The 23,555-nt window shown below is 37.9% G+C and overlaps 2 protein-coding genes across 7 annotated transcripts; one reads left to right on the forward strand and one right to left on the reverse strand.

Annotated features, from left to right (window-relative positions):
• Positions 1 to 13: 13 nt before the first annotated feature.
• LOC113031772 (uncharacterized) lies at positions 14 to 8,674 on the reverse strand. 5 transcript variants are annotated; one of them, XM_026184179.1, is made up of 9 exons: positions 8,101 to 8,674; positions 7,555 to 7,585; positions 6,983 to 7,449; positions 6,568 to 6,630; positions 5,722 to 5,979; positions 4,456 to 4,509; positions 1,400 to 1,438; positions 1,218 to 1,257; positions 758 to 821 (listed from the first exon to the last, which is right to left on the reverse strand). In XM_026184179.1, exons 1-8 carry the CDS (start codon positions 8,141 to 8,143, stop codon positions 1,226 to 1,228), a joined length of 987 nt encoding a protein of 328 aa, XP_026039964.1. In that variant the 5' UTR covers positions 8,144 to 8,674; the 3' UTR covers positions 758 to 821; positions 1,218 to 1,225. The 5 variants fall into 5 exon arrangements, with proteins under 5 accessions (XP_026039962.1, XP_026039966.1, XP_026039963.1 ...); XM_026184177.1 differs by lacking the exon at positions 1,218 to 1,257 and having other exon boundaries at positions 14 to 821; XM_026184178.1 differs by having other exon boundaries at positions 754 to 1,257.
• On the forward strand, positions 7,088 to 23,555 carry LOC113031771 (cyclin-dependent kinase 3). Of its 2 annotated transcripts, XM_026184176.1 has the most exons (6): positions 7,088 to 7,150; positions 15,418 to 15,553; positions 16,968 to 17,123; positions 20,599 to 20,737; positions 21,062 to 21,169; positions 21,768 to 23,555. In XM_026184176.1, the coding sequence occupies exons 3-6, from the start codon at positions 16,978 to 16,980 to the stop codon at positions 22,713 to 22,715; spliced, it is 1,341 nt and encodes a 446-aa protein (XP_026039961.1). In that variant the 5' UTR covers positions 7,088 to 7,150; positions 15,418 to 15,553; positions 16,968 to 16,977; the 3' UTR covers positions 22,716 to 23,555. The 2 variants fall into 2 exon arrangements, with proteins under 2 accessions (XP_026039961.1, XP_026039960.1); XM_026184175.1 differs by lacking the exon at positions 7,088 to 7,150 and having other exon boundaries at positions 16,958 to 17,123.

The following is a 23,555-nucleotide window of genomic DNA, read 5'->3' on the forward strand; positions in this document are numbered from 1 at the left end:
AATAGACCTATAAATGTCAGAAGTGACTGCTTACAAGTGACTTCATTTTGAAGGCTCAACTCTTATCTTGACTTCATTGTTCTCTGTTTTTCCACACTTCACTTTCACAGTCCAGGTTTTGCTTGTGGATCAGAGAGCTTCTATACATAAAATAAGACTAAAGTCTTATCAGACCGTGGGAATCTTAAAATTTGATTTACCAGGTTTAACTGAAAGAGACCATAAATTAAAGATGTTTGTCTTTATAGCGTTCTGACAAAAAATAACATTTCATATAACTGTCCATTAAAATATTTTTAAGCAAAAATATAGGTATGGGAACAAAATACACTACATCTGCCACAGTGAAATGGCTGCACTGATCCTGCAAGCCCTAGCAGCTGAGGGATTTCCCATGATGTACACTCTTCTGATTATTAACTGAGCACATTATATTCTGTTCCAGTGTCTGTTATGAAAAAGAACATGAACCATATGCAGCTTGATATGCAGATGTGTTTATAATTAAGGCCAGATATGTATATGCGTTTCAAACATAATTATTTGCTGTCAAGTAAAGCTGAAGTCTGATAAGCCAAATAAGCATGAAGGTGATTTACAGAAAAATAACCAGTTATTATGGAAATTGTTTTTCTAAAAAAAAGGCGACTTCTTTGGGCTTAAGCATATGCAATAAAACACATCCTATTTGGCCATTATGCTGTGCCAATACAGTTAAAAACATTTTAAGACAGAAAGTAAGTATCTATGAGTAAAAAAAAAAAAATGATGTTTCAGCGTGATGTTTCATGCTGAGGGATAAATGTTGAAGATCCAAAGTCCTGTTTGAAAAAAGAGAGAAGTGTGTTAAGTGAAATTGCATTTAGCCAAAGAAAAAAAAAAAAGAACCACAAAACAGTCTGCTTGTAGCCCCTTTCCATTTTTTCAATATTTGAACTAAAAATATTCTCCAATTCAAGATTTACTGGGACTGAGAATTAGTTTTTTTTTTTTCAAATATATCACAAAGCTTTTCTTACAGCACTAAAAGGAAAGAATAAAATCATCTATTTTAAGATTGGGGAACTGTATTAAAATGTATAATGGATTAAATGGTGTGAAATATTTTTGGGGGGTTGGTCTATAGCTTTAGTCATTCATGAACTTATTCAAGGGACCTGATATAAGGAAGTTGTGTTTCTAAGATGAAAGTTTTGTTAAAATAAAATCACGCTTACTCAGAAGATCACAGTGCTCCAATCCCAATCAGAAAGAGAACTATGAAATAAAAGAAGAAAAAAAACCCCTACAGACTGCTGTTGTTCAGTCAAGGTCAGCAAAACCTGGCTCTTGGCAATTTAACTTCATTGTTAAGTGACTATTGTATATGTCATAGGTTAGTATCATAATTTATACAAACCAGCCATTAAAATCAATCCAATAGGTCCACGGCCAGGATCTGAAAAGACAAATTAAGGTTGAATCAAGAATTTAAGTGTCTTATCTTCTTTTCTTTTCTTTTTTTTAAATGTACCTTCATCTTTAATGTATTAATACATTTACATCAATACAGAAATTTACTATTACACATATGTACAGTACTCAAGTAATTTATTGGATCATCACCCAGTGCAAGGTTTATGCTGCAGCTGCAGTAAATTAACAGTATTGATTATTATTAAATAAATTACATAAATATATTTAATGCTAAAATATAATTATTGTTGTTATCCATTATGTCAAAGAAGTATAACAGGAATGACTATTTGGCCATCGGGTCCCCAGCTGTTCATGTCTGCATTGGAGTGTAAAGTAGCTTTTTTACCCAGTGCACCTCACTGTGCAACAAATATGTCGTCACATCTGCTGGCATGCACCTCTTGATTTTTGTAACCTGACATGAGCTGCTATCATGTTTGCTTTTAACACCAGTTTAATGATATACGCCATACTCCCCAAAGTATCCACTCACCGATCCAAATCATTGAATTCAGGTGTTCCAATCACTTCTGTGGGCACCAGTATAAAAAAGCCACCTAGTCATGCAGACTGAATGACAGGATCCCACCTGTGCAACAAGTCCAGCCATGAAATTTCCTTGCTACTAAATATTACGCAGTCATCTAGTGGTGGTATTATAACAAAGTGGAAGTGAAGGCAGATGAGTGAAAACTTTTGGTGATATAGTCTATCAGTACAGAAGTTTAGAGATTCACAAATTATACAGAGGGAGAGCTTACGACAGTTTGAAAACGTGAGACTCTGTGGGTTGAAAAATACCCTGCAATGTCTTTGCCTATGGTTTTGACTCTTTATATATCAGCTCTGTGTGTTAAGTGACCAATGCAGAGAGTATACTGGCACCTTTTTCTTGGTTTATGCTGTCTCCAGAAAGGCTGATCTATTCAAGCTGTTGCAGCATCTAATTCTGTATAATCTAGGAATTAAGTTTCTGTATTGATATATAATTGAAATTGAAAAATGACACAATAATAGATTCACGTTATCTGCCAAGTTGCAGCAAGGTTAGAAAACTGAGAGGTGAAGGACCAGCAGAAAGGACACCAAAGCGTGACTCAGGTCAGCAGATATAACTTCACTTTGAGAGTGTGTCACTGTATGTGAGGGTATATCGAGCCCTTTATACCCAGAGCGCAGGATTGCTACAAACTGTTTCACCATATAAACATGAAACATATCGTCATATAACTAAGCCTCTGTCATAATTAAGATACTCTTAGTTTGCCAAGTGTATAAAAGCGCGCATTGGTGTATTTCTTTTTCTTCCCCAGCTGTAATATATTGTTACATTCATAAGCTCACCCACTAAAGCAGTTTGTAATTATTAGTTGTATTTTGACAAACATTTAACTTCGGCTTTTATTACAGATTCAACAGATAGAGGTCGCTCGTTTGTGCTCAATGTGTGCACATTTCCGGGGGAAACTCCGTTCGGACAATTTCTGCTGTTTATTCAAAATACCAGTTTTGCTAGAAATAAGTGGGACTCGGCTACAACATGGGTTAACCGCGACTGCGCTCACAGACTTAAGCTTTCCAGTTCGTCAGTGACGCGTTCCTTTCTGATCATCTGCCCTCTGTTTCTGAATAAAAAGTCACTCCTAGAAGCATCGAACACAACTACAAACTACTCCAAACTTTGGAAATCACGGCAGCGTAAATATTTCCCCCTTGAAAGGGAAAATCCTATAAGTACGTGCTTCTTGGACTACTCGAACGCCCCCTTTCAAAAGAAAACTTCGCTGTTCCTTTACTTCCGGTTATGACTTCTTCTACCAATCGTGTTGATGTGAAGGTTTTGTCTAGCGACATCTATCATTCTATTAAAGAAATACTGCAACGAGCTCGCTGTGCACTCGCTGTGCACTCGCTGTGCCAAAAAGGGATTTCTGATATTTGCCCAAATGATTGCCGGTATTTAAATAGTTGTATGCATGTATGTATGGCTTATGTAGCGATTAACAAATGGTGGCAGGACAGATTACAAGTTTTACAGCCTCACTATTATTGGGGTAGGGTTAGGATTAGGGTTGTGCAGTGCTGCCCTCTTACATTCACTGTCTGGATCGGTAGCGCTGCTGCTCTCCGACTTGATGGGACGTGGGGCCCGGGCTCTCAGGGAGGAACAGCGGGGATGTCAGACGGTGGGTTTATGTGGTTGGCTCAAAGTTCGAGGATCCAAGCGGTGGGATAATGGCAACCCAATAAAAAAAATCTGTTAATCGCGCTGACAGGCTTGTAAACGCGCGCACCGGGTGGCCACTTCCTGAAATGCGAGTGAGTGCGCGCCTTTTCTTTTTGAAGTTTGCGATTATGGGATTGGTGCGATCTCGGGGTACTTAACGTGGGCTTAATTCTTCTCTCGCCCTCTCTCTCACTTTTAAATATATTTGTATAACAAAAATATTAATCATCACAAAAAGGCGGATCGCCAAAAAACGGCGTTACATTTTTCAGTAGCAAAACTGACCTTTAAGAACTGCGCAGTTGTGAATTTGTCGGATGTTGTTGACTCGCAAATCTACGATTTGAGACCAGGAGGAGACAAACCCAGTCTCAGTGAACTACGACAGCACGGAAAAATCGGAGGGTTGCGTCACCAAGAATTTTAAATCTGCAGTTCAATAATCAAATATGAGGATCCATCGGCTTTGGCAGACCCACTGGGGATAAATACATTATGTGAAATGATATTAATACGCAATATAATGTGCTAAATCATACAAAATTATAAGGCTTTACCACTAGGAATGAGCCCACATCCGCTAATACTGATTTAACATGCCGTTATCTACTTTAACTCCTACTCTAACATCCCATCCTGTAGTGGATACCGCCCCTAGTTTCAGTTCCATCACAATATTGTAATGTTGTCAGTTGTTGTGCTATCCAGCTCCAGCTCATAAAGGGTTATCTAAAACTTTTTTTTTCTCTATGTGAAAATAAAGTACATACTGTAATGGGAAGTCCCTCTGCTGGGCATCGGGTCAGAAGTCTTATACTGCATGCCTAAAGAGGAAGAAATACATTTAAGTAGCATAATTCTGTATGAATAACTAATTACATTTAAATAATTCATATATTGTGATTAGAAATAGAACGACTCGTTACTGTGAATTCATGATGGCACAGATGGCACATATATGCCTTTTAACCAGTTTGATACACAGCACAGTAGAAATTCAATAGCAATAAAATCTACAGCCTCCAAAATAATATTTCGCATGTACAGAGTTTATCCAGACTGCTTTAGACTGTACCGATTTAAACAGGTGCATTTAATGTAAAGTCTGTGCCATATCATATTGACCATAATGCCCTCCCCCCCAATATTGTCCTCCCACAAAGAGACAAGTCCGGGCATGTCTGAGAGATGAGTTAGAGCTGGGCGTCCGACTTCGAAGATGAGTTACACAGAAAAGGGACAGTAGACAGCAGAGCACAGTTCCCAGCAAAGTATGCAAGAAAATAGGAGGAGGAACTTGCAGCTGGTGATGTGCGACCCAACTAAACAAAGAGTATTCACCAGTTGCGGTACTTCTGATAATAGAGGCAACTGGTGGATTTAAACAACCAATTAAAATGTTCTATCTAAGATGCAACACCCCAGGTAGAAAATATTTTTTCATCTTTATTATGTGCCTATATTGGTTCAGGCTCCTGCAGAGTCACATGGTTATTTAGTTTATTCTGAATTTAGTGTTATTTTATACTTAAAAATTCCAGGGAAACAACACCCACACTCCTCATTTTAAAAGAAGGTTCGAACATTCATTTTCTTACATTTATAAATGCTGCTGTCTTCAAGCTAGATGCATAATATATATTTTTCTATATCGACAGAAATACTGTTATCATAGTTTTTTCTTGAAATATGTGGTATCCTTTTGAGGCTTTTTCGCCCAACCCTTATTTAATACTGCTTGCTGAGTTTAAACCAGCGGAACATGCAGCACCCTAACGACAGTGACAACAGTGAATAGCGCTATTGTGTTGATCGTCGTCTCCCATTCTGATTTTTTTAAACCTTATCTACACAGTTGTCTTAACAGTTCACAGTGAATTTATAATGTTTTTATATTGTATTAGATGTATGTTATTTAAATATTTTTAAACATGCACATTCTATTTAAATTTTATTTTGAAACTTGACGTCCAGGTATATTTTAACCAGCATTTCAACAAAGCCAGCGCAGAATGGCACCTTAATGGCCTACATACATGTTTTATGGATGTCTTGAATGAGTGATTCCTTTGCTTCTGGTTGGATTTCATTAGTGTCGTTTGAGCAGGTAATGAAGACAAAATCGGACTGGCATACTGTGCAGGTTTTAGGAGTCTTAGGCACAGGCGGTGGTATTTGAGAGCATTCTGAGAAAGCTTTCTTTCCATAGTTCAGGATATCGTCATTTTCGTCATATATTGTGTTGAGGCTGGAGCACTTGTCCCGATCCTTGCAGACCCAACAGTTTAGCCCATCTGCATTTAGAGAAATGGAAAATATAAATATAAACATGATTTCAGGTGTAAATGCATGCAAGTTAAAATTACATATTCTGATGGGACCTAGAATAATTCTTAGTATTGCATTTTATAACATTGTTGTAAGTCACCCCGCATTACACACCCTAAAAAGTAAGGCATACCCACAATGTAAAATGGAAAAATATTTGTTTTTCTGGTAATTACCATACAATTACAGTGTACCTAAAAATAAATTATAGTGTAATTAAATTACTTTCACAGTAACTTGAAAATATAATGTATATTCACTTTCTGGTACAATAAAATTGCAAATAAAGGGGCTCATTTAAAGTCAGATTTAATTACAGGGCAATTACGTCCTCAGTTGGGGTGTTGTATTACAAAGTGTTACCAATTTTTGAATAAAAACTTACTACAGCTTAGCTTACTCGTGTTTTTAACACAGTAGATGTGCTGCAGGCTAAGTATATAAATAAACTGTCTGATCAAAAATATAAAAATATAAGTAATAGTTAAAAAAACTGCACATGTATATAAACTAGATATAAATAAATCTTTAAATACATATGAAGTACAACATACCATTAGATCCATTACAGGCAGGAAAGTTTATGATTAGAACTGCCACCACACAGAGATTGTAAACTGGAAAGAAAAAGTACGGGGCAGACTTACTCATGGAAAAAGTCACTATGAATTACTCCACGTGAGAATTTAAATAAAATTATACTCTTATTTAGGTACAGCAGTTATACTGATTGCATCATATAAGACTTTCCAGTATTTTGTCTAATCATGCATGTAAATGTAACATTAAAGAAACATGCCTCAGCAGAACTGCAATAAAATACAACAACAACTTTAACTATGTCCTCAGTGTTAAACATGCTAGATTTTTTGGCATTTAATATATCAATCTTTATGATTTAAAATGTAATATTTGCAATAAATGTATGCATGGCAGTTTTTAACAGATGCATATTGGAAATTTAATTACCTTTCCATTTTTTCCCAACAGCTCTTTTCTTGTAGCGGTTTTGGGCCGTCACTTCTTCCACTGGTGCAGCGCTTCCTGGGTTTTCTTTGGCGTCTGTGTTGGCATCCATGATGTTACCCTTATTTCCTACATCTTCCATGAGTGCCTCTGTAATGGCTGATGTTCCGGGTAAAGGCTTGAATACTTCCTCTCCCTTGCTATTATCGTCACGATCTGTGTATGTCTGGCAATTGAAGTTATTTGGCGGCCCACTTTGCATCCCAGCCAAACTGGACTTGATTAAGAATCCCTCTGTCATAGGTCTTGACTCAGGCGGGTATGGGTGTGGCTTGCTTTGTGCCATCATGGGGAACTGCTTCATGTGAAGAATGGGCCTCACACAACTCCCTGTGTCAGTTACAGGCAGGGCAATTTCTTCATACTTGTAACAGAACTTGTGCACCATGTCAGAAGAAAGACCTGCATCACTGTAATATAGAGGGGAAAAAATATTGTTTTTTGCTCCCATTTTTACAAGAAGTGTAAAAAACATATTTTATTAAAGAACTGTAAAAACCATGACAAAAGCATACCCGCTCTCCTGAGTGTGTAGATTATCACCATCTTTAAGTGAAAACATAACACAGTTAGTCTACTGAAAATCATTTTCATTTGCAAAACAGTTCATTTTACAGTCCTTAGATGTTTAACTACCAAAATACAAGCATATTTTTGTTTTTCCTTTTTAAGGAAATTCTTTTAATGAGTCAGCATAATGTGCAGCACTTAGGTAATATGGTAAAATAGGAACACTGCACATTGTTTTCCTGGGTTGCCATTGCAGTACATTAGCAGCACATGTTGTTCGTACTTTGTAATTTCTTACAAAATAACTTCAGCTGCAAAAAGTTAACAAAACAAATTTCGGTGCCGTAAAAATGAATAAAAGTTGTGATCTGAGTAAAAGTTGCGATTCCATTTCATTCCAAGCGAGGGCCTGGAATGAAATGCTACTACAGCCATTTTGCTGGTCTAGAATGAATGAAGAGCCTCAAAAATGAGCACACTAAGAGGAAAAACAACTGCCTTGCCGCCATTTTAAAAATATTGAATAATGCCGTGTCAATAAACAAACTAACCTCGTGGTTGAAAGTGGGGCAAATAATCCGACGGATAGACCATTTTCTCACGATGAGCAATAGTTCCACAGATAACCCCGTACTGGTTTTGTCCTCAAAGTGAGAGCAGGAGGAAATGAAAGAGCATATGACAGCTGGTGTACGTCATAATAAATATATTTTTTGCCACTAGATGGTGGTATTCTACTGAGGTTGATTGCATAGTGAACCTTTACTGAACCATGTAATAATAATAATGATATTATTTACCGCTTTGAAAAACGTAGTTAAAAAGTGCTTTACAGAACACAAAAGAAAATATAACTGTAAAGAAATATATATATTATATTTTTAATAAGTCTGTAATTCTCCGAAGTCCATTAAAATGGATAGGACATAGTGTAAGTAACAGCAATGGCACAGCATGTCCCAAAGCCACAACACAATGTTACAACTAATTAAACAAAACCTTAAAGGACGTCTGGTCTTCGCTTTTTTAATGCAACCAAGCGGCCATCCTTGGAATTCTTTACACTGCAGCCGTCAGCATGTGGACTATGGGCTCATTGCTAGAGAACTGCTGTATACGAGTAGATAGCCCATCTCCTTGTTTCGCAATGGCTTTTAGTTTTGTTTGTCTTTTTTTTTTTTTTTGGGGGGGGGGTTGCCAGATTTCTCTGCCAGTCAGTTTGTATTTAGACGATGGCTTAAAGAAATCCTAAGCAACAGCATTTGATTCAGTCATATACCTGCTTCTAATTGTGAAGCCTGAGCAAGCAGACATTTGGTTTAGTTTAGTATTCTATATCTCACGCGTTTTAATGGATTTCCTCATTGTTAGCTATTTTATTGTATTCTGTAAAGCCCTTTGTACTTAATTCTCAAAATTATTTTCTTCTTCTTCTTCTCTTTTTCTTCCCACCCCACCCTGATCTAATTTTAGTCATTGCTTTCAGTTTTGGTTAGTTTCATTTTTCTTCTTGTTTCTGTGAAGGAATTCCTGCTAGGTATCGTAAACCAAAAGCAAAAGTGGTGGCAGATAAATTGAAAATATCTATATTAGTGTTGGTACATAACAACAGTGCCAAGACACAATGTGCTAGTGCTGGTATAGACTTACATTAAAATAGATGAGTAAATAACAGCATGAGAGACCAGTTTATAATTTGATAATGCAACCAAAAACAATGCTGTTTTTTTTTTTTTTTTTTTTTTTCTTATTCATAAGGAGTCGCTACAGGAACTCAGTCTGCATGTACAAGATGTCCTTACTGATGCAGCCGTCTCCCTTTTCCCCTGGTATGAAGCAGGGGATTTTTTAAATGTTAGGTACTTGTGTTAATCATTACACTATGGGGCCACTAGTTTAAAGCTGTACAATTTACCCAAACAAAAACCAATGAACTAAAAAGTTTCATTTCTTGTTTGTCGCCTTCCTTTTTGCTCACTTTTTCCTCTGTATCACAAATTATAAATTCAACCAAAAGGTAAAGTGCCAGGAAACATCATGCAAAAAGTGTTCCCTTGAGATTTATTTGAGATCACTTTGAAACAGAACAAAGGAAATACTGACAAGAAATGCTGTAAACCTTCTAGTGTGGTACCTAAAACTACAGCCAATGCTACAACCAGGATTTTAAACGTATAGAGGTGAAATAGAAATCCATATACACTTAAATAATTATTCAGTGAAAATGTTGCACTGCTGCAGTGGCTAACACTATTGTCTAACAGCAAGACGTTCCTGGTTTGAATTTGCAAGCCAACTGAGGCCTTTGGGTATGGTTTGCTGTGGCTCTCTCAGGGTACTGTAGCTTCCTCCTACAGTTCAAAGAAATTCATAACAGATTAGCTGGTAATGCTAAAATGCCAATTGTTGTGAGTGTGACTAGTTGCCTGTCTCTGTGTTAGCCCAATGATAGATTGAGGGTAATGCATATGGATCTGTCCTGGACGTGTGTCTCTTCTCTTCCAATTACCCTAAATTGGACAAGTGGTTAACCCGAGTAAGTTTCAAATTATATAATAATCTTTTATTCAGTTAATATTGTTTTTCTCCTTCACAAAGGCAATGAATTAAAATCTGCTGGGGAAAGTCCAACTAGTTCTTACACATTTTTTGTTAGTCTGAAAACAATTACGGTATGAATCGACTGTAGTATAGAAATCGTGCTTTATAAACAACAAATTGTTTTGGGGGGTTTTGTGATACACCTTGCTAAAACCCAAAGTTTCAGCAACCCACCACATATTTATGATTTTTAGTAGTAGCAGCAAGGAAATCCTCAGTGCATTATATACAGTCATTCCAGTATAATCAGTGTGTTTTACTTTTATAATGACAGCACACACTACAGTAGAGAGCTTGTACATAATTTGCTTGTACACAATTTTGTATCAGTGTGATGTATGAATATATACTAGAGGGATTTCTGCTACCACATATTTATGATTTGACTCAATGGGAGTTGTATACCTGGTAGGTCACCACATTAGTTAGAAAACCACAACATTTTCATAGATTTACATTTGAAAGAAATAAGCTAAATAAGTCTCAAGTTGACTCCATGAATGTGAAATGAAGAAAAATAATAAATGAACTGCAACCATGTTTTGAATCTCCTACAACATTTTTACAAAACTCTCTAAGCTGCAACTTATTGAAATATGACATCAAGAGAACAGTAGGATGAAGTTTGAAGCCACAAACGTTGAAATCTTTACAATAGACTGCTTCTACATACAGTCATATATACAGTATATACATGTCCATATGTATACATGTATACATGCATATGGTAACCATAGCATTCAATTATAGAATCATTTTTACAAAGAAATGTTTCAAATGAATGAGAAATTGGTTGTAATAGAATTGAATATATGGAGAACAAATTAAATGGCTTTATTATTACTGTTACACAGGCCAACTAGATACAAGATCAAGAACAGAGCCTTTAAAATTCAGAGTAAGTGTGAACACAACACGAGTTTTCTTATGTTGTTATGTTTTTTCTGGAATTTGTATTTAGAGCTTGTTTCTGTGCTGCCATGATTAGTGTCTCTGTGCTGTTTTTCAGTCCAGCTTTGTCCAGGCACTGGTAGGATTTCTGGATGTCAGCCATTTCCTCTATCCGCCAGTGGTACTTACCGTGCAGGGGCCTGTCCTTCCATGATGGCTCCTCCAGTTGCTACTCTACTTTACTGGGTTTCTGTTGCCTGAGGTATTCACTGAGTACGTGGATGAGAAAACTCTTCATTGTCTCATCCTGGACAGTGGTTCTGAAACTCACCAGTACCAGGCATCATTCCTTACACTTAGCGTACTCAGTCTCAGGGTGCTGGACTGGGGTGATACCTTCCGTGCTTAGTCAGGAGCGCCTTTGTCTTGATGTTACTGGCTTCCATCTCCTTCTTTAGGCAGCTTATTATCCCAGCAGGGTACCTGATCACAGGCAGGCCGTAGCTGTTGATAGCCCAGATCTTGTTCCTAATATTCACCTGACTCCTTAGGACTTGCCTGACCCTCTGCAGGTACTTGGGGGTTGCAGCTTTCTTAGTGGCCTCTTCATGGTTCCTATTCACCTGGGTTCAGGCCTATGCAGAACAGCAGCGGGGAAAACTCATCTCCTTGGTAGATCCCGCACTTGATGGTGTCTTGTGCAATAGGCTTGAAGTTGGCCTCCAGTGTTGTTTGCCACATCCCCATCAAATTCTTGATGAAGGCTCTCAGGGTCCTGTTGATCTTGTATTGTTCTAGGCATTCCACGACTCAAATGTGGGTCGTTGAGTTATAGGCCTTCTCAATCTGGGCAGTGCACAGGTTGGTCAGTCTGGTCTTGCAGTCTTGGGTGACTGTTCTGTCTACCAGGAACTGGTGTTTTGCTCCTCTGGTATTCCTGCCAACTCCTTTCTGTGCCCCACTCGTGCATTGAGTCATGTGCCTATTCATCTTAGCGCTGTGATGCCTGATAGGGGCTTCCATGTGGTACTGGGGCAGGTTATAGGCCGGTAGTTGGATGGAACCAGTCCCTTCTGGGGGTTCTTGGGGATCAGGACTGAGCAGTTAGCCATTCTGGGTGTGTTTCATCCATTAGCAGCCTGCTCATTTGTGCTACCAGATGCTCATGGAGTGCAGTCAGTTTCCTCAGCCAGTAAACGTTAATTATGTTGAGGCTTGTGGTGTCCAACTTGTCCATAATGGAGAACCTTTTTTGCCACTGTGATGGTTGCTTGACCCTGTTCAGGGAGGTCTGTCTGATCTGCTCTTAGATTCACTAGCCACTGTTATGTGTTGCAGCCTTCTCCCATATGCTCTTCCAGTATTGCGCCATCTCCAGACACAAAAGTTTGGACACACCTTCTTATTTAATGTTTTTCTTAATTTTTAATACTTTCTACTAGAGATGGCATGATAACAATACCACTTTTTTATGTCCGATACCGATACCAATATCATACATTTGGATGTCTGCCAATACCGATATGAATCAGATATAGTGTATTTTATAATCAATAAAACTGTCTTTTTTAATATCTTGCTGCATTTTGTAAAAGTTCTGTCATGGCAAATGGGATGAGCCGTGAGGAGAAAATAAATGAGGCAGGCACTTGCTGAGATATGAAGGTGGTTTATTGTAAAATAAAGCACAAGGTGAAAAATGGCAAAATGGAACTAAAGATAATCTAAGCTGGGAAAAACTAAACTACTAAACAGCAAATATGAACACGAACATGAAGGAGGGTGAGCAGAGGCATATCAAGGTGGATGGCAGGGAAAACACACGGAGAATACACAGTTAAATCACAGATAGACCAGCGACTAGTACACAAGTAGAAACAACTTAAATACACACAGGAGAACACAGGGAGATTACACACAGGTGGGGAACACAGAAGGAAGTAACTGACAAGACGAGACAGGAGAAGCAAAACTGAATACACTCACATGACACACAGAACTTCACTGTAAAACAGGAAACAAGAAACAGAAAAAAGGACGCTGACTTGACGCTGAACTAAACCGTTAAACAGAATAAACTGAAACATAGAAAATAATATTCAAAACAGGATAACAAAAGAATCAGAACATAAATCATAATACAGAAGAATACCAAAACATAAGAAACTGAAAATGCTGGGTCAAAATGAACCACAACCCTGACAAGTTCATACTCAAATTTTAAAAAACAAAACACTACTGCTATTCTGGTATACCTGTATGCTAAAAATACACTGCACACAAAATATTTCATAGTTCAGCAATACTGATCAATCTAATAAACCTTTTTCCCAAAGGAAAAAATACGTTAAATACCAGCTTACCTCTGGCGTCCAGGGCATAATTGGCCGCTTTTGACGACTTTTGATTTTACCTCTATGTTTCACCTTCAAAAACTGTTTATGTTGCCTTATTTGGTATCATTATTTTCAGCACAACCTCTAAGATCTGAAATGTGAGTTATTTTTTCGTTTTGACATACTATATTTACACAATTAAAATGTAAATTTAGACAAAAAATTAAAATCCAAGTAGAAAACAAGTTATATTTTTTACAGTAAAAACCACAAACATGTTTAACGAAGCATTTTCATAACTTATAATGCAAATAGAAATTGTACATTTCTAAAAAGTTATGCACACGTTTTACAAACAACAAAGTTATATGGAACTATTTACCTAAAAATGCAGCCAAGGCCTCAGGCGTTTTTTATATAACCATTTAAATCTATTTACAGAACAATCAGGTGTTCTGCATCAAATAAGAAGGCACAAAAATTACTTGTGCCACTCCAAAAAAAATGTTTCTGTCCACTATAAGACAGAGGAGAACACCACTGGCCTAAACCCTGCAGGTCTGTCAACAGGAGCTGTATCAGTCCAGTTTTACATGTGGAGACAGCATTTACACTGGAATTTGCCTTTAGTGGCTTTTTTTGGAGCAAATGTGACATCCATCAGTGTAACTGACACACAAAACAAAACAATGACTACACCACACACTAACTATAGCCTCGCTAAATGTCACTAATGTCTCACAAAAACTCGCTTTCACTCTTTCTTTCTTTCTTTCTTTCTTTCTTTCGCTCGCCCGCTTTCTCTCGTGGCATCTGCTGCAGTCGTTTTGCTGCTTGTTTCCTCTTTGTGGTGCAAAGTGGGCGATAAACAAACAAGAGAGACGGACTTGTGACAGAAAAGCCGATCATTGATCATTTTCATGACTGAAGTAGCAGCAGGAGAGAGAGAGGCAGTTGCTCCATATATCGGTTGTTAAGCTTAACATGGAAATGCTTTACAAACATTCAGAGATGAACTTACACACTTGCTTTACTTCTCAGGGATAGCTATCTCGGAGATGAAATGCCGGTTTGGAAGCACGTAGCGAGGCTCCAAGTGCTCAACCAGACCGCTGACAGGCCTCGCACGCCACAGCCGCTCTATCACGTGACGCATACTGCTCCGACGTGCTACGGTTATGAGCTGAGTTACGCCATGTCACAAGTTTTGTGAGGTGCTTTCCTGATATTTAATTAATTGGATTACATGTTTTATTTCTCTCCAATATCCGATCCAGTAATTTAGGTCATTATCGGACCGATACCGATACGTAAAATCTGATCGGTCCATCCCTACTTTCTACATTGTAGATGCATACTAAAGATATCAAATACATGAAGCAAGGTATATGGAATTATAGAAAAGATATCCATCCATCCACCCATGCATACATTTTCTTGTGCTTATCCTTGTTATGATTGGGGGGGTGGGAGCAAAGGGTGGCTATTTTGAAGAATAAAACATGTTTTGAATAATTTCACACTTTTTTGTTTACTAGATAATTCCATATGTGTTCATTCATAGTTTTGTTAAAAACCTAATAATAGTTCAAAATCTGCTAACACTAGCAGCACGCTAGTGTTAGCAGGTTTTGAACTATTATTAGGTTTGTGCTCACATTGGCTCAGCTTGTATTCAGCAGTTTCAGTCTAAAGCACAAGACAGCTAAGGCTGATGGTAATTTAAGTATTTTGGTAGGTAATTGTACCAGTTAATAATTTGCATAAGGACATATCTGCATATTTCATCATCCCTTCTTTTTCATTTTAGCATTTTTAGATGTACACATGTATATGTATACATATAACCACTAGCACTGCTGTTATATTTATTATGGATGTTGCTGCTATTTTGTTTTCCACACGGTCATCCAAATGTTAAAACTCTGGTCTCTGGCTCTGTCTTCTCTCCCACTGTGACAGCACGTGTCCTGTTTATCAAACATTATCTCATACCTGCATTTGTATTTACGCTGTGCTTCTTTCTTCACTTGTAATTAGTGTGCTACAGGATAGGACTGGCTTTGCTTGGGGCCATGAATCAGATTCAGGAAGGTGTGGAACAGGTTTAAAGAGCGCTAACAACGTCAACTCGTGTTCAGACCTGACAGAGCTGCGTTCCCTCAACAGCATAAAGGTAGGAAGAGAATCTTTTGTGGTTTAGAGATTCAAGAACAAAAAGGATCAAAGATTATATATATTTTAGCTTTGAGTGGTTTTAAATTTAAGTACAATTAAGTAATTGAAAAGTGTGTTTACTGAGGAGCTTCTCATGTATGTTTGTAAAACCTTGAGTTTGTCTTAAGTGAAAATGATTTGCTATACTGTGATCAACTTTAGTCATTCAGATACTGTGACTGCAAATGTTCTTGATAATAAGGACTATTTTGAAAGTTAAAAACTGCCTTCTTCAATCTCTTCTCTTGTGAACTGACCAGTCTGTCAACATTTCCTTCCTGTTTTGACTACACAGCTCTCTGGCTCTTTGAAAACCTGTTGTATAATCCTGACATCAAGTCACTCTGCTGTCAGAATATTTGAAATGATAAGTGTGGTTGTAGATCAGGGTCCTGGTGTCTTTATTTATACAACAGCTTCAGTTACAGCTGAGTTACTGAGAACAGCCTGCCTGAACTTTACTATTCAGGTGCTCACTGCCCAAACTGTATTTCTAATTAAATAAATTAATTATAATTTGAGGGAAACAAAATGGTAGTTCAGTGAGATTATCAGTCTGTGGAACATTTTCATTCTTCTTAAGAATTTTCCGGTAAGGAATCTACGGTATTACTCAAGAGTGGTAACACCCTTCCAGGGAATATTTTTTTTAACTGAAGTTTATGTCTGACAGTCTGCTGACACCAATGAATGTTAGGTTGAAAGGTGAGTGAGAGCAGTTTTTCAGTCTCAGTTTGTTTGTGATTACGTTCGATATCTCAGTGAGATCTGAAAAAGGTAAACACATTTTATTTGCTGTAAGTTAAAATGGCAATACGCTAAACATAAATATAGTCAGTGCTGTTTAAATCACCTGAGTTTATTTGCTTTTTACTTTTACTTTTATGTATCAAGCAATATCTCTAGATAGTTACTGCTATGTTAGCTACTAATATTTTATATTTAATCTTGATCATTAAGGATACTCACAATGTGGTTTAAGAAGCATATTAGTCATATTTAATAATAATAAGTCATATTTTATAGTCCGTAAAATAACCTTGCTGTCCTGAATTGCTTTACTGAATTGTTGTTTTATCAATGTCTAAAGTGGAAAGTACCAAAAGTCACAGCAGCTAGTACCAGAAACAGAACAGAGTGATTTCAAGATCATCAAAAGCACTGAAAGTACAGGGTATTACTCACAATCGTTCTCCACCAAACATAAATATTTACTGGCTTGTATTACAATTACTCACGCTTATATCATATAACTAAACATTGTAGTTGTCACCAAACCTGAATATACTACAGAATATACTCCTTGTTATCAATTCTATCATTCTTTGTTTTGTGAGTAAAATGACCCTCCCCTCACTCTAAGGCTCTCACAGCATCTCCTAGATGGCGTACTCCACCAGCACCCTTGCAGAGGGCTGTTTTGGGAAAGTGTACAAGGAGAAGTACAATGATACCTGGGCTGCTATTAAGAAAGTTCCTCAGCATCTCATCAGCTGGAAGGATCTGGAGAGAGAGAGTGAAGTGTACAAGTAAGCATATTAAGCATGGTTAATATTTTCAAAGACAAAAACAGCAATATGACATTATTACAAAACATAGTTGTATAAAATATATGGCAGACGGTGTAATTGCTGACAGACATTTAATACTTTTTTGCTTGCTTTTAACTAAATGTAACTGTTTATATGCTTTTTATTGCTAAACAGAGAAAACTATCATTCTGCATGTTTTTTATAGGCAAAAAGCATGTTCTTTATGCATTAACAGTCACATCACTGATAATTGATTTAAAGCTGGTTACATGGGTCCCCAGTAAGTATTTATTTCATACCTTCTATTTACTACATATTAGCATTGTCATTTCTGGGCTATAACCAAAGAGCATCATGGTGTAAAAAATGTGAATTGCACAAACACCTACTGGCCAAGACTTGTCGGCCTTCTACACTCAGAACTGCCTTAAACTCTCTCCACAAAGTGCTTGAAACATTGCTCAGAGATTTTTGTTGATATTGGCATCATAGCTTCACACATGTGCTGCAGATCTGTACTTGTATGATCAAAATCTCCTTTTGCACCACAACCTTGAGGTGCTTTGAGAAAAAAACTGAGTTCTGGTCATTCTTTAGATCATTATAAAGGTATCTATCTATCTATCTATCTATCTATCTATCTATCTATCTATCTATCTATCTATCTATCTATCTATCTATCTATCTATCTATCTATCTATCTATCTATCTATCTATCTATTAGGGGTGCAACGATACACAAAATTCACGGTTCGGTTCGATACTTTGGTGTCACGGTTCGATATTTTTTCGATACAAAAAAAATGTTGATGCCTTTTTAATTTGTCATTTATTAAAATTATAAATATATATTTTAACTCAAAAGTACAGTTTTTAAATTTAACCCTAACCCTTGTGCGTGTTTTTTATTTTGACAGCGAATGCGCACCTGCGGACCACTTACCAGCCCTGGTTATTTAGCTCGTCATATTGCAGCCACAGAAATTCTTTTGTCCATGAAACCATAAAGCTGCACTTTCTTTTTGCCTTATAGTCTGATTTGTCATAACTTTTCCGTTTTGTGGTAAGCTTTTCTTTGGCTGTCACTTCTTCACCCTGACCTGTCTTATTTGGCTCAGCAGAACTAAAATATATATACTGCTGCTTTTACACACGCACTCACATAAGCTCAGCGATTCTCTGCGCGATCAACCTCTCACATGTTTAAGCTGCGGGAGATTTCACTTGTCATGTTTGCATAGTAAGCTAACAATTAATAAGATGATGTCAGAGGAATTGGTGCACAAATTATCATCACTCACAGATCAGTGCTGTCGCTCTCTATACACAGTTCGCGCGATTGCAAAGTGAAAGCAAAAAAACAAGCGCAAATTCAAACGCGATTTCAATATGTCACATATTGACAGTTTCTCACCGATGCCAATGACATAATTACCCAGCTACATTTCTGAAAGAATGCAAAAGCATTGACATATATTATTCCTTCCTACAATAGCCCGACGGGCAGGGCAGAGATAGATTTTGGTAGCCGGACTGAAAAAATCGCTAGCCCCGGGACGTCGGGCTAGCGATATTGCGAGCCCTGTATCTGATTGAGGAATCACTCATCTTTGGAAAAGAGAGTTTATTACAGAGAAATGTCTCTTTCCAAAATAAAAGCTATACTATCCGCTTCTTCTGGGCTATATTCTCAGCAGCATAAGGAGAATCATGTGCTAACAGCTGTCTAAATGACTCGGCTACAGTTAGTAGCATGGTTGCTTGTTTTTTTTCTGCTTCCACTTGTCTTTGCACTAGGATGATGTCGGCGTAAATGTGCAGTCATATTCGTTGTGTACCCACTAGTGCTTTCAGGTTAATCTCGTTGAAATTACCTTAAAGCCACAACACGGCAAATCTCCGTTAACGAGCTACCGCCGATCGCTCCGTGCATGGGGCTAGACGGCCAACACGTTAACGAGCTAACTGCGCTAACACACTAGCTCCCACCCATGTAATTGAGCATTGCATGGCACATCCAACATACTGTTTTACTTTAGTCCATGACTCGCTTACCTTCAGGGTCATACGTCACATGAAAACCAAAATAATTCCAAACGCCAGATCTGAATGAGGGTGGGGGAGGTCCATGTTGCAAGGAGAGCTTAACTTCTGTCTCGCTAGCTTGCCCTGCGCTCTTCCTTCTGACGATGCTGTCTGTGTTGAGCGCTCAGTGAATCTGCGTTCGACTACTCCGCCTAGGCTGCACTGTCGAGCCTAGGCGGAGCAGTCGAACGCAGATTCACTGAGCGCTCAACACAGACAGCATCGTCAGAAGGAAAGTTGATAAAATAAATTACAAATTTTGTATTGTTCGATACATATGCGTACCGAACCGAAAGCACTGTATCGAACGGTTCAATATCAATACGAATATCGTTGCACCCCTACTATCTATCTATCTATCTATCTATCTATCTATCTATCTATCTATCTATCTATCTATCTATCTATCTATCTATCTATCTATCTATCTATCTATCTATCTACCTACCTACCTACCTACCTACCTACCTACCTACCTACCTACCTACCTACCTAGGCAGTATTATGAGGTTTGTTCTTGTTACTGTAAAAGGGAGTTTTCCCTTCCCACTCTTGCCAGGTACTTATTCAAAGCAAGCTCATGGTTTGAATTTCTGTTGCCTACCTGCCAGCTTGAACCATTTTCCTTAGGCCTCTGATATCAACAAGGCATTTAAAGAAGGGGTAGATCAGCAGTTTCTGAAACACTGCCATCAACCAACCACCCCATTTTCAAATGTACTTTAATCAACTTTCTTCTCTATTCTGATGCTCTGTTTTATCTTCATCAGGTGGTCTTGACTATGTGTTAATTAACTGCTAAAAAATTAAAGTAATACTATTTAATAAGAGTACAGCATAAAGTCAATTAAACGTCTGGGGTATTGATATGGCCAGTTAAGTAGCAGAGGTTGTTGTTAATCAGTTTCAGCTGCTGTAGTATTAATGACACTAACAACAGCTTTACTAGAGGAGCAACAATGAGATAACACCCAAATCAGGAGTGGTTTTACAGGTGGAAGACACTGACATCTTTTTCCTCTTTAGCATTATTGACCAATTTTTCTTTCACAAGTTTTGCATTTAGCTAGGGTCAGTGTCACTACTGGTAGCATGAGCACTGCCAGAGTCCTACAAAATGATCTTCAGCAGGCCACTGATGTGAATGTCTCTGATTAATCAATCTGATCAATACAACTAGAAAAAGACTTCATGAGAGTGGCCTGAAGGCCTGACTCATCTAGTGGCCTCTGAATCAAAACCTGAATGTTTGCACATAATTCCCTCACCTGATGCTAGATGATCCAGGTGGTTTTGAATGTTTTAGAAAAAGAAAACACCCAGTTTATTTTGTTTTGATTTTGTCAAAATCTTCTTTTCTCCATGACTTGTTACCACTGATCTGCAGCAAGTCAAAACATCCCAACATAGTGAGGCTTCTGGGCAAAATAATTCTTAAAGATGGAAAATGGATCATTCCACTAGAGTTTGTCTTCGGAGAGGACTTGGAGACCACCATCTTCAAGGCGTCAAAGTCTAAAATATCGGTGAGGTTACTAGAAAAAAGACAAAAGAAATGAAAGTTGAAATTAAGAAAAATTGTTTGCATGGTTTGCAGGTCACCACTGCCCTTTGACTCACTCCTTTGCTTTGCTGTGTGTTTTGTGTAGGGTATAAACCAAGAACAATTGCTGTTGTAATATTACCTATTATCTTCTGTTGTGTAACATTTTATGTATTTTAGCATGCAATTGCCTAATTTATTTCACACTTTAATAAGTAGTTTAAAGATTTCCAACTCAGGTAAGCATGAAAGTCAATGTGACCCTGGTCGTCCTAAAATTGGTCTCATATTTATTTTTACCACACAGATGACTCCAGCTAATAAAGGCACAATCATTGTCGGCATGTGTGAAGGGCTGCTTCATCTACACTCCAGAGACATTGTCCATCAAGATCTCAAGCCTGAAAACATTATGGTGAGTGGAAATTTAGATTTCTTTATCACAATGTTTCTTTTTAACATGCAGATTTGAGCATATGTCGACTCTGAATAAGTCTTATCCCTCTGGTAGGTAAAGAAGTTTTTGTCATTTGTTTGTTTTTTTCTTTTTTATTTGCAATGTCAAAGTCAACTTACGCAAGCTTTGGTTGTCTCAGAGATTAAGTAATGTAGGGCAAAGCACATGCGTCTGTCACAGTGAAACTACGAATGGTTCGTTATGCATATACTTGTCTCAAAACTTTAAAGACATACGTGTGGCTGGTATCATAAAACTGATCATGGCAAAAAAACACCATCCCATATTCTTTGTCGCTTTTCAAAATCACAAGATTACAAAATGCTTTAACAACAAAACAAGCATCTGAAAAGACAGTCAGCTAAAGATCAACAGAACCAGATAAAAATAATAAAAAAAATCAATAAATAGAAAAGCTAGTAATTCTGTGCAGACTCTTCAGAGAAACTATCTCTGAGCAGAAGCTGGTTGCACATTATCCACCGTATAAAGCTGTATGAGGTGTATTTTTTTTTAGTCAATATTTAATGTTTGCTGAACAATGTTTGTTCTTTAGGTGGAGCATAACACGAACAGAGCAGTAATTATTGATCTGGGACTGGCCAAGTTCTTCAGACGTGGTCTAAACTCTGCAATGGACATGGGGAACGAGGCTTACTCGGCTCCTGAGGTGCTGCAGAGGGGTAGCCAGAGAGATCAGCGTTCAGACGTCTGGGCCATGGGAAAAATCATAGCTGAGCTCTGTGCCCGGATTCGTCTGTACACACCCAGCGTCTGTCCTGACAAAATCAAGGATGTTTTAAAGGACCAACCATACTGCCCTGCTGTGTGTAGGATGGTGGACCAGAATCCATCTCTGAGGGCCTCTATGGGCGGGGTCATTAGTGATATTCGAAGAGCTGCAGGAATGGGCATTGTCACCAACACACCCATTCAAAAAGATCATCTTAAACCACCTACACCTCACTTTAATGCCAGAAACCAGTCCCCATCACCTCCGAACAGAGATGCACATCTGCCAATCAGGGACCCATCACCAATCAATCGAGCTGCATCTCCGCTAATCAGGGACTTATCGCCGATAAACCGAGGTGTTTCTCCACTTAACAGGGATCCATCACCGTTAAACAAGTTTGACATACATCAGTCACCTATGAATAAGCCTACAGGGCGGATATTTGAACGTTCTCCTAGACCAGAGATAAAACCTTTGCCTCGGACTGGAGTGCACCTTCCTCCTTCCCCACAGAGGCAAGAGGACAAGAACAAAAATCACGATCTGGTGCCGAAAGGTGGATCAGAACTCGCACAGGACCTCAGGAAAATGAAGTTGTTACACGAAGCTGCCAAGGATCTTCCCTGCAACCTGCCAACGACAGGGAGGGTGGTGGTGCGGCGTTTTGAGGAGAAAAACGGGGAAATGGGTTCATGGGAGCAGACCGAGGTGGTGACTCGTGATGGAAAGATAGTCAAGTTTGATGATGTCAAGTTTAACAGCAAATGAGAGTATCTGGGAGAGTTACAAAATAGTTGTATGTTCACTCAGCTTAAAGAGTAGACTGAGTTTAGGTGCAGTAGACATTGCATGGTATGTAACAGGATATAAATTTTTTTTAAGGAATTGATTAGTTTTGAGTTATTTCCAAATTAAAACTTTCCATTAGCGTATGCTTAGTTCCAAATTTATTTTTAAAAATATCAATTTCAAGTGCAAACCTAGATGTTGTGGATTTTGGTATGCATTATGCTCACTGTAAGCTCTGTGAGTGGGACTTGTAATGAGATTATCTCCAGTTGAAAAACTGATAGTTATATATATTTTCTGTTGGCTAAAATGTGCAATGGTGATTACATATGAAATGTGTTTTGATAGTTTTGGTTAAATAAATGACTGTGAGAAATTAAGGGCAGGGAATGTGGGTGTGGTATACAGAATGGGTCTGTGGTGTATTGTCTGCTTAATATGTCTGCTGTTTTTTTAACTAGTGATCTAATCTTTAAGCTGTACTGTGCATCAGAGTCTCCTGTGTCTGATAGTCGTTTTTTTAATGACTGTAAAGTAAGACAAATAAATCCAGCAATCTTTATCTTTGAGTTGCTGGAACCAACAAGTGATTTGTTGCTGGGTTGATTTGATGCTATTGTGTGGCAGAAGTTCTTGCTACACTGCTCTTTACACTTCAAAGTGAACAAAGGTGATGTGTTAGTCCACACCCCATTTACAAGAACAAGAAGAACCCGTTTAATTTTTTTTTGTAATTACTCTTGCAGTAATAAAGTACATCTTCCAATCTCATGTAGTTTTACACATCAGCATTAAAGTTGCTTTTATTGTTTATATGTG

This window comes from Astatotilapia calliptera, chromosome 11 (genome assembly GCF_900246225.1).
Source record: "Astatotilapia calliptera chromosome 11, fAstCal1.2, whole genome shotgun sequence".
NCBI lineage: Eukaryota > Metazoa > Chordata > Actinopteri > Cichliformes > Cichlidae > Astatotilapia > Astatotilapia calliptera.

Bases quoted from the DNA above. Each gene is read 5' to 3' on its own strand.
- LOC113031772 (XM_026184177.1), bottom strand. From the start codon at position 8,143: ATGGTCTATCCGTCGGATTATTTGCCCCACTTTCAACCACGAG. The intron at 7,450-7,554 runs GTATGCTTTTGT...TCTATATTACAG, and splicing joins CTACACACTCAGGAGAGCGG to TGATGCAGGTCTTTCTTCTG. The intron at 5,980-6,567 runs GTATGTTGTACT...CTCTAAATGCAG, and splicing joins TGCCTGTAATGGATCTAATG to ATGGGCTAAACTGTTGGGTC.
- LOC113031771 (XM_026184176.1), top strand. From the start codon at position 16,978: ATGGCGTACTCCACCAGCACCCTTGCAGAGGGCTGTTTTGGGAAAGTG. The intron at 17,124-20,598 runs GTAAGCATATTA...ACTGATCTGCAG, and splicing joins AGAGAGAGTGAAGTGTACAA to CAAGTCAAAACATCCCAACA. The intron at 21,170-21,767 runs GTGAGTGGAAAT...TTTGTTCTTTAG, and splicing joins TCAAGCCTGAAAACATTATG to GTGGAGCATAACACGAACAG.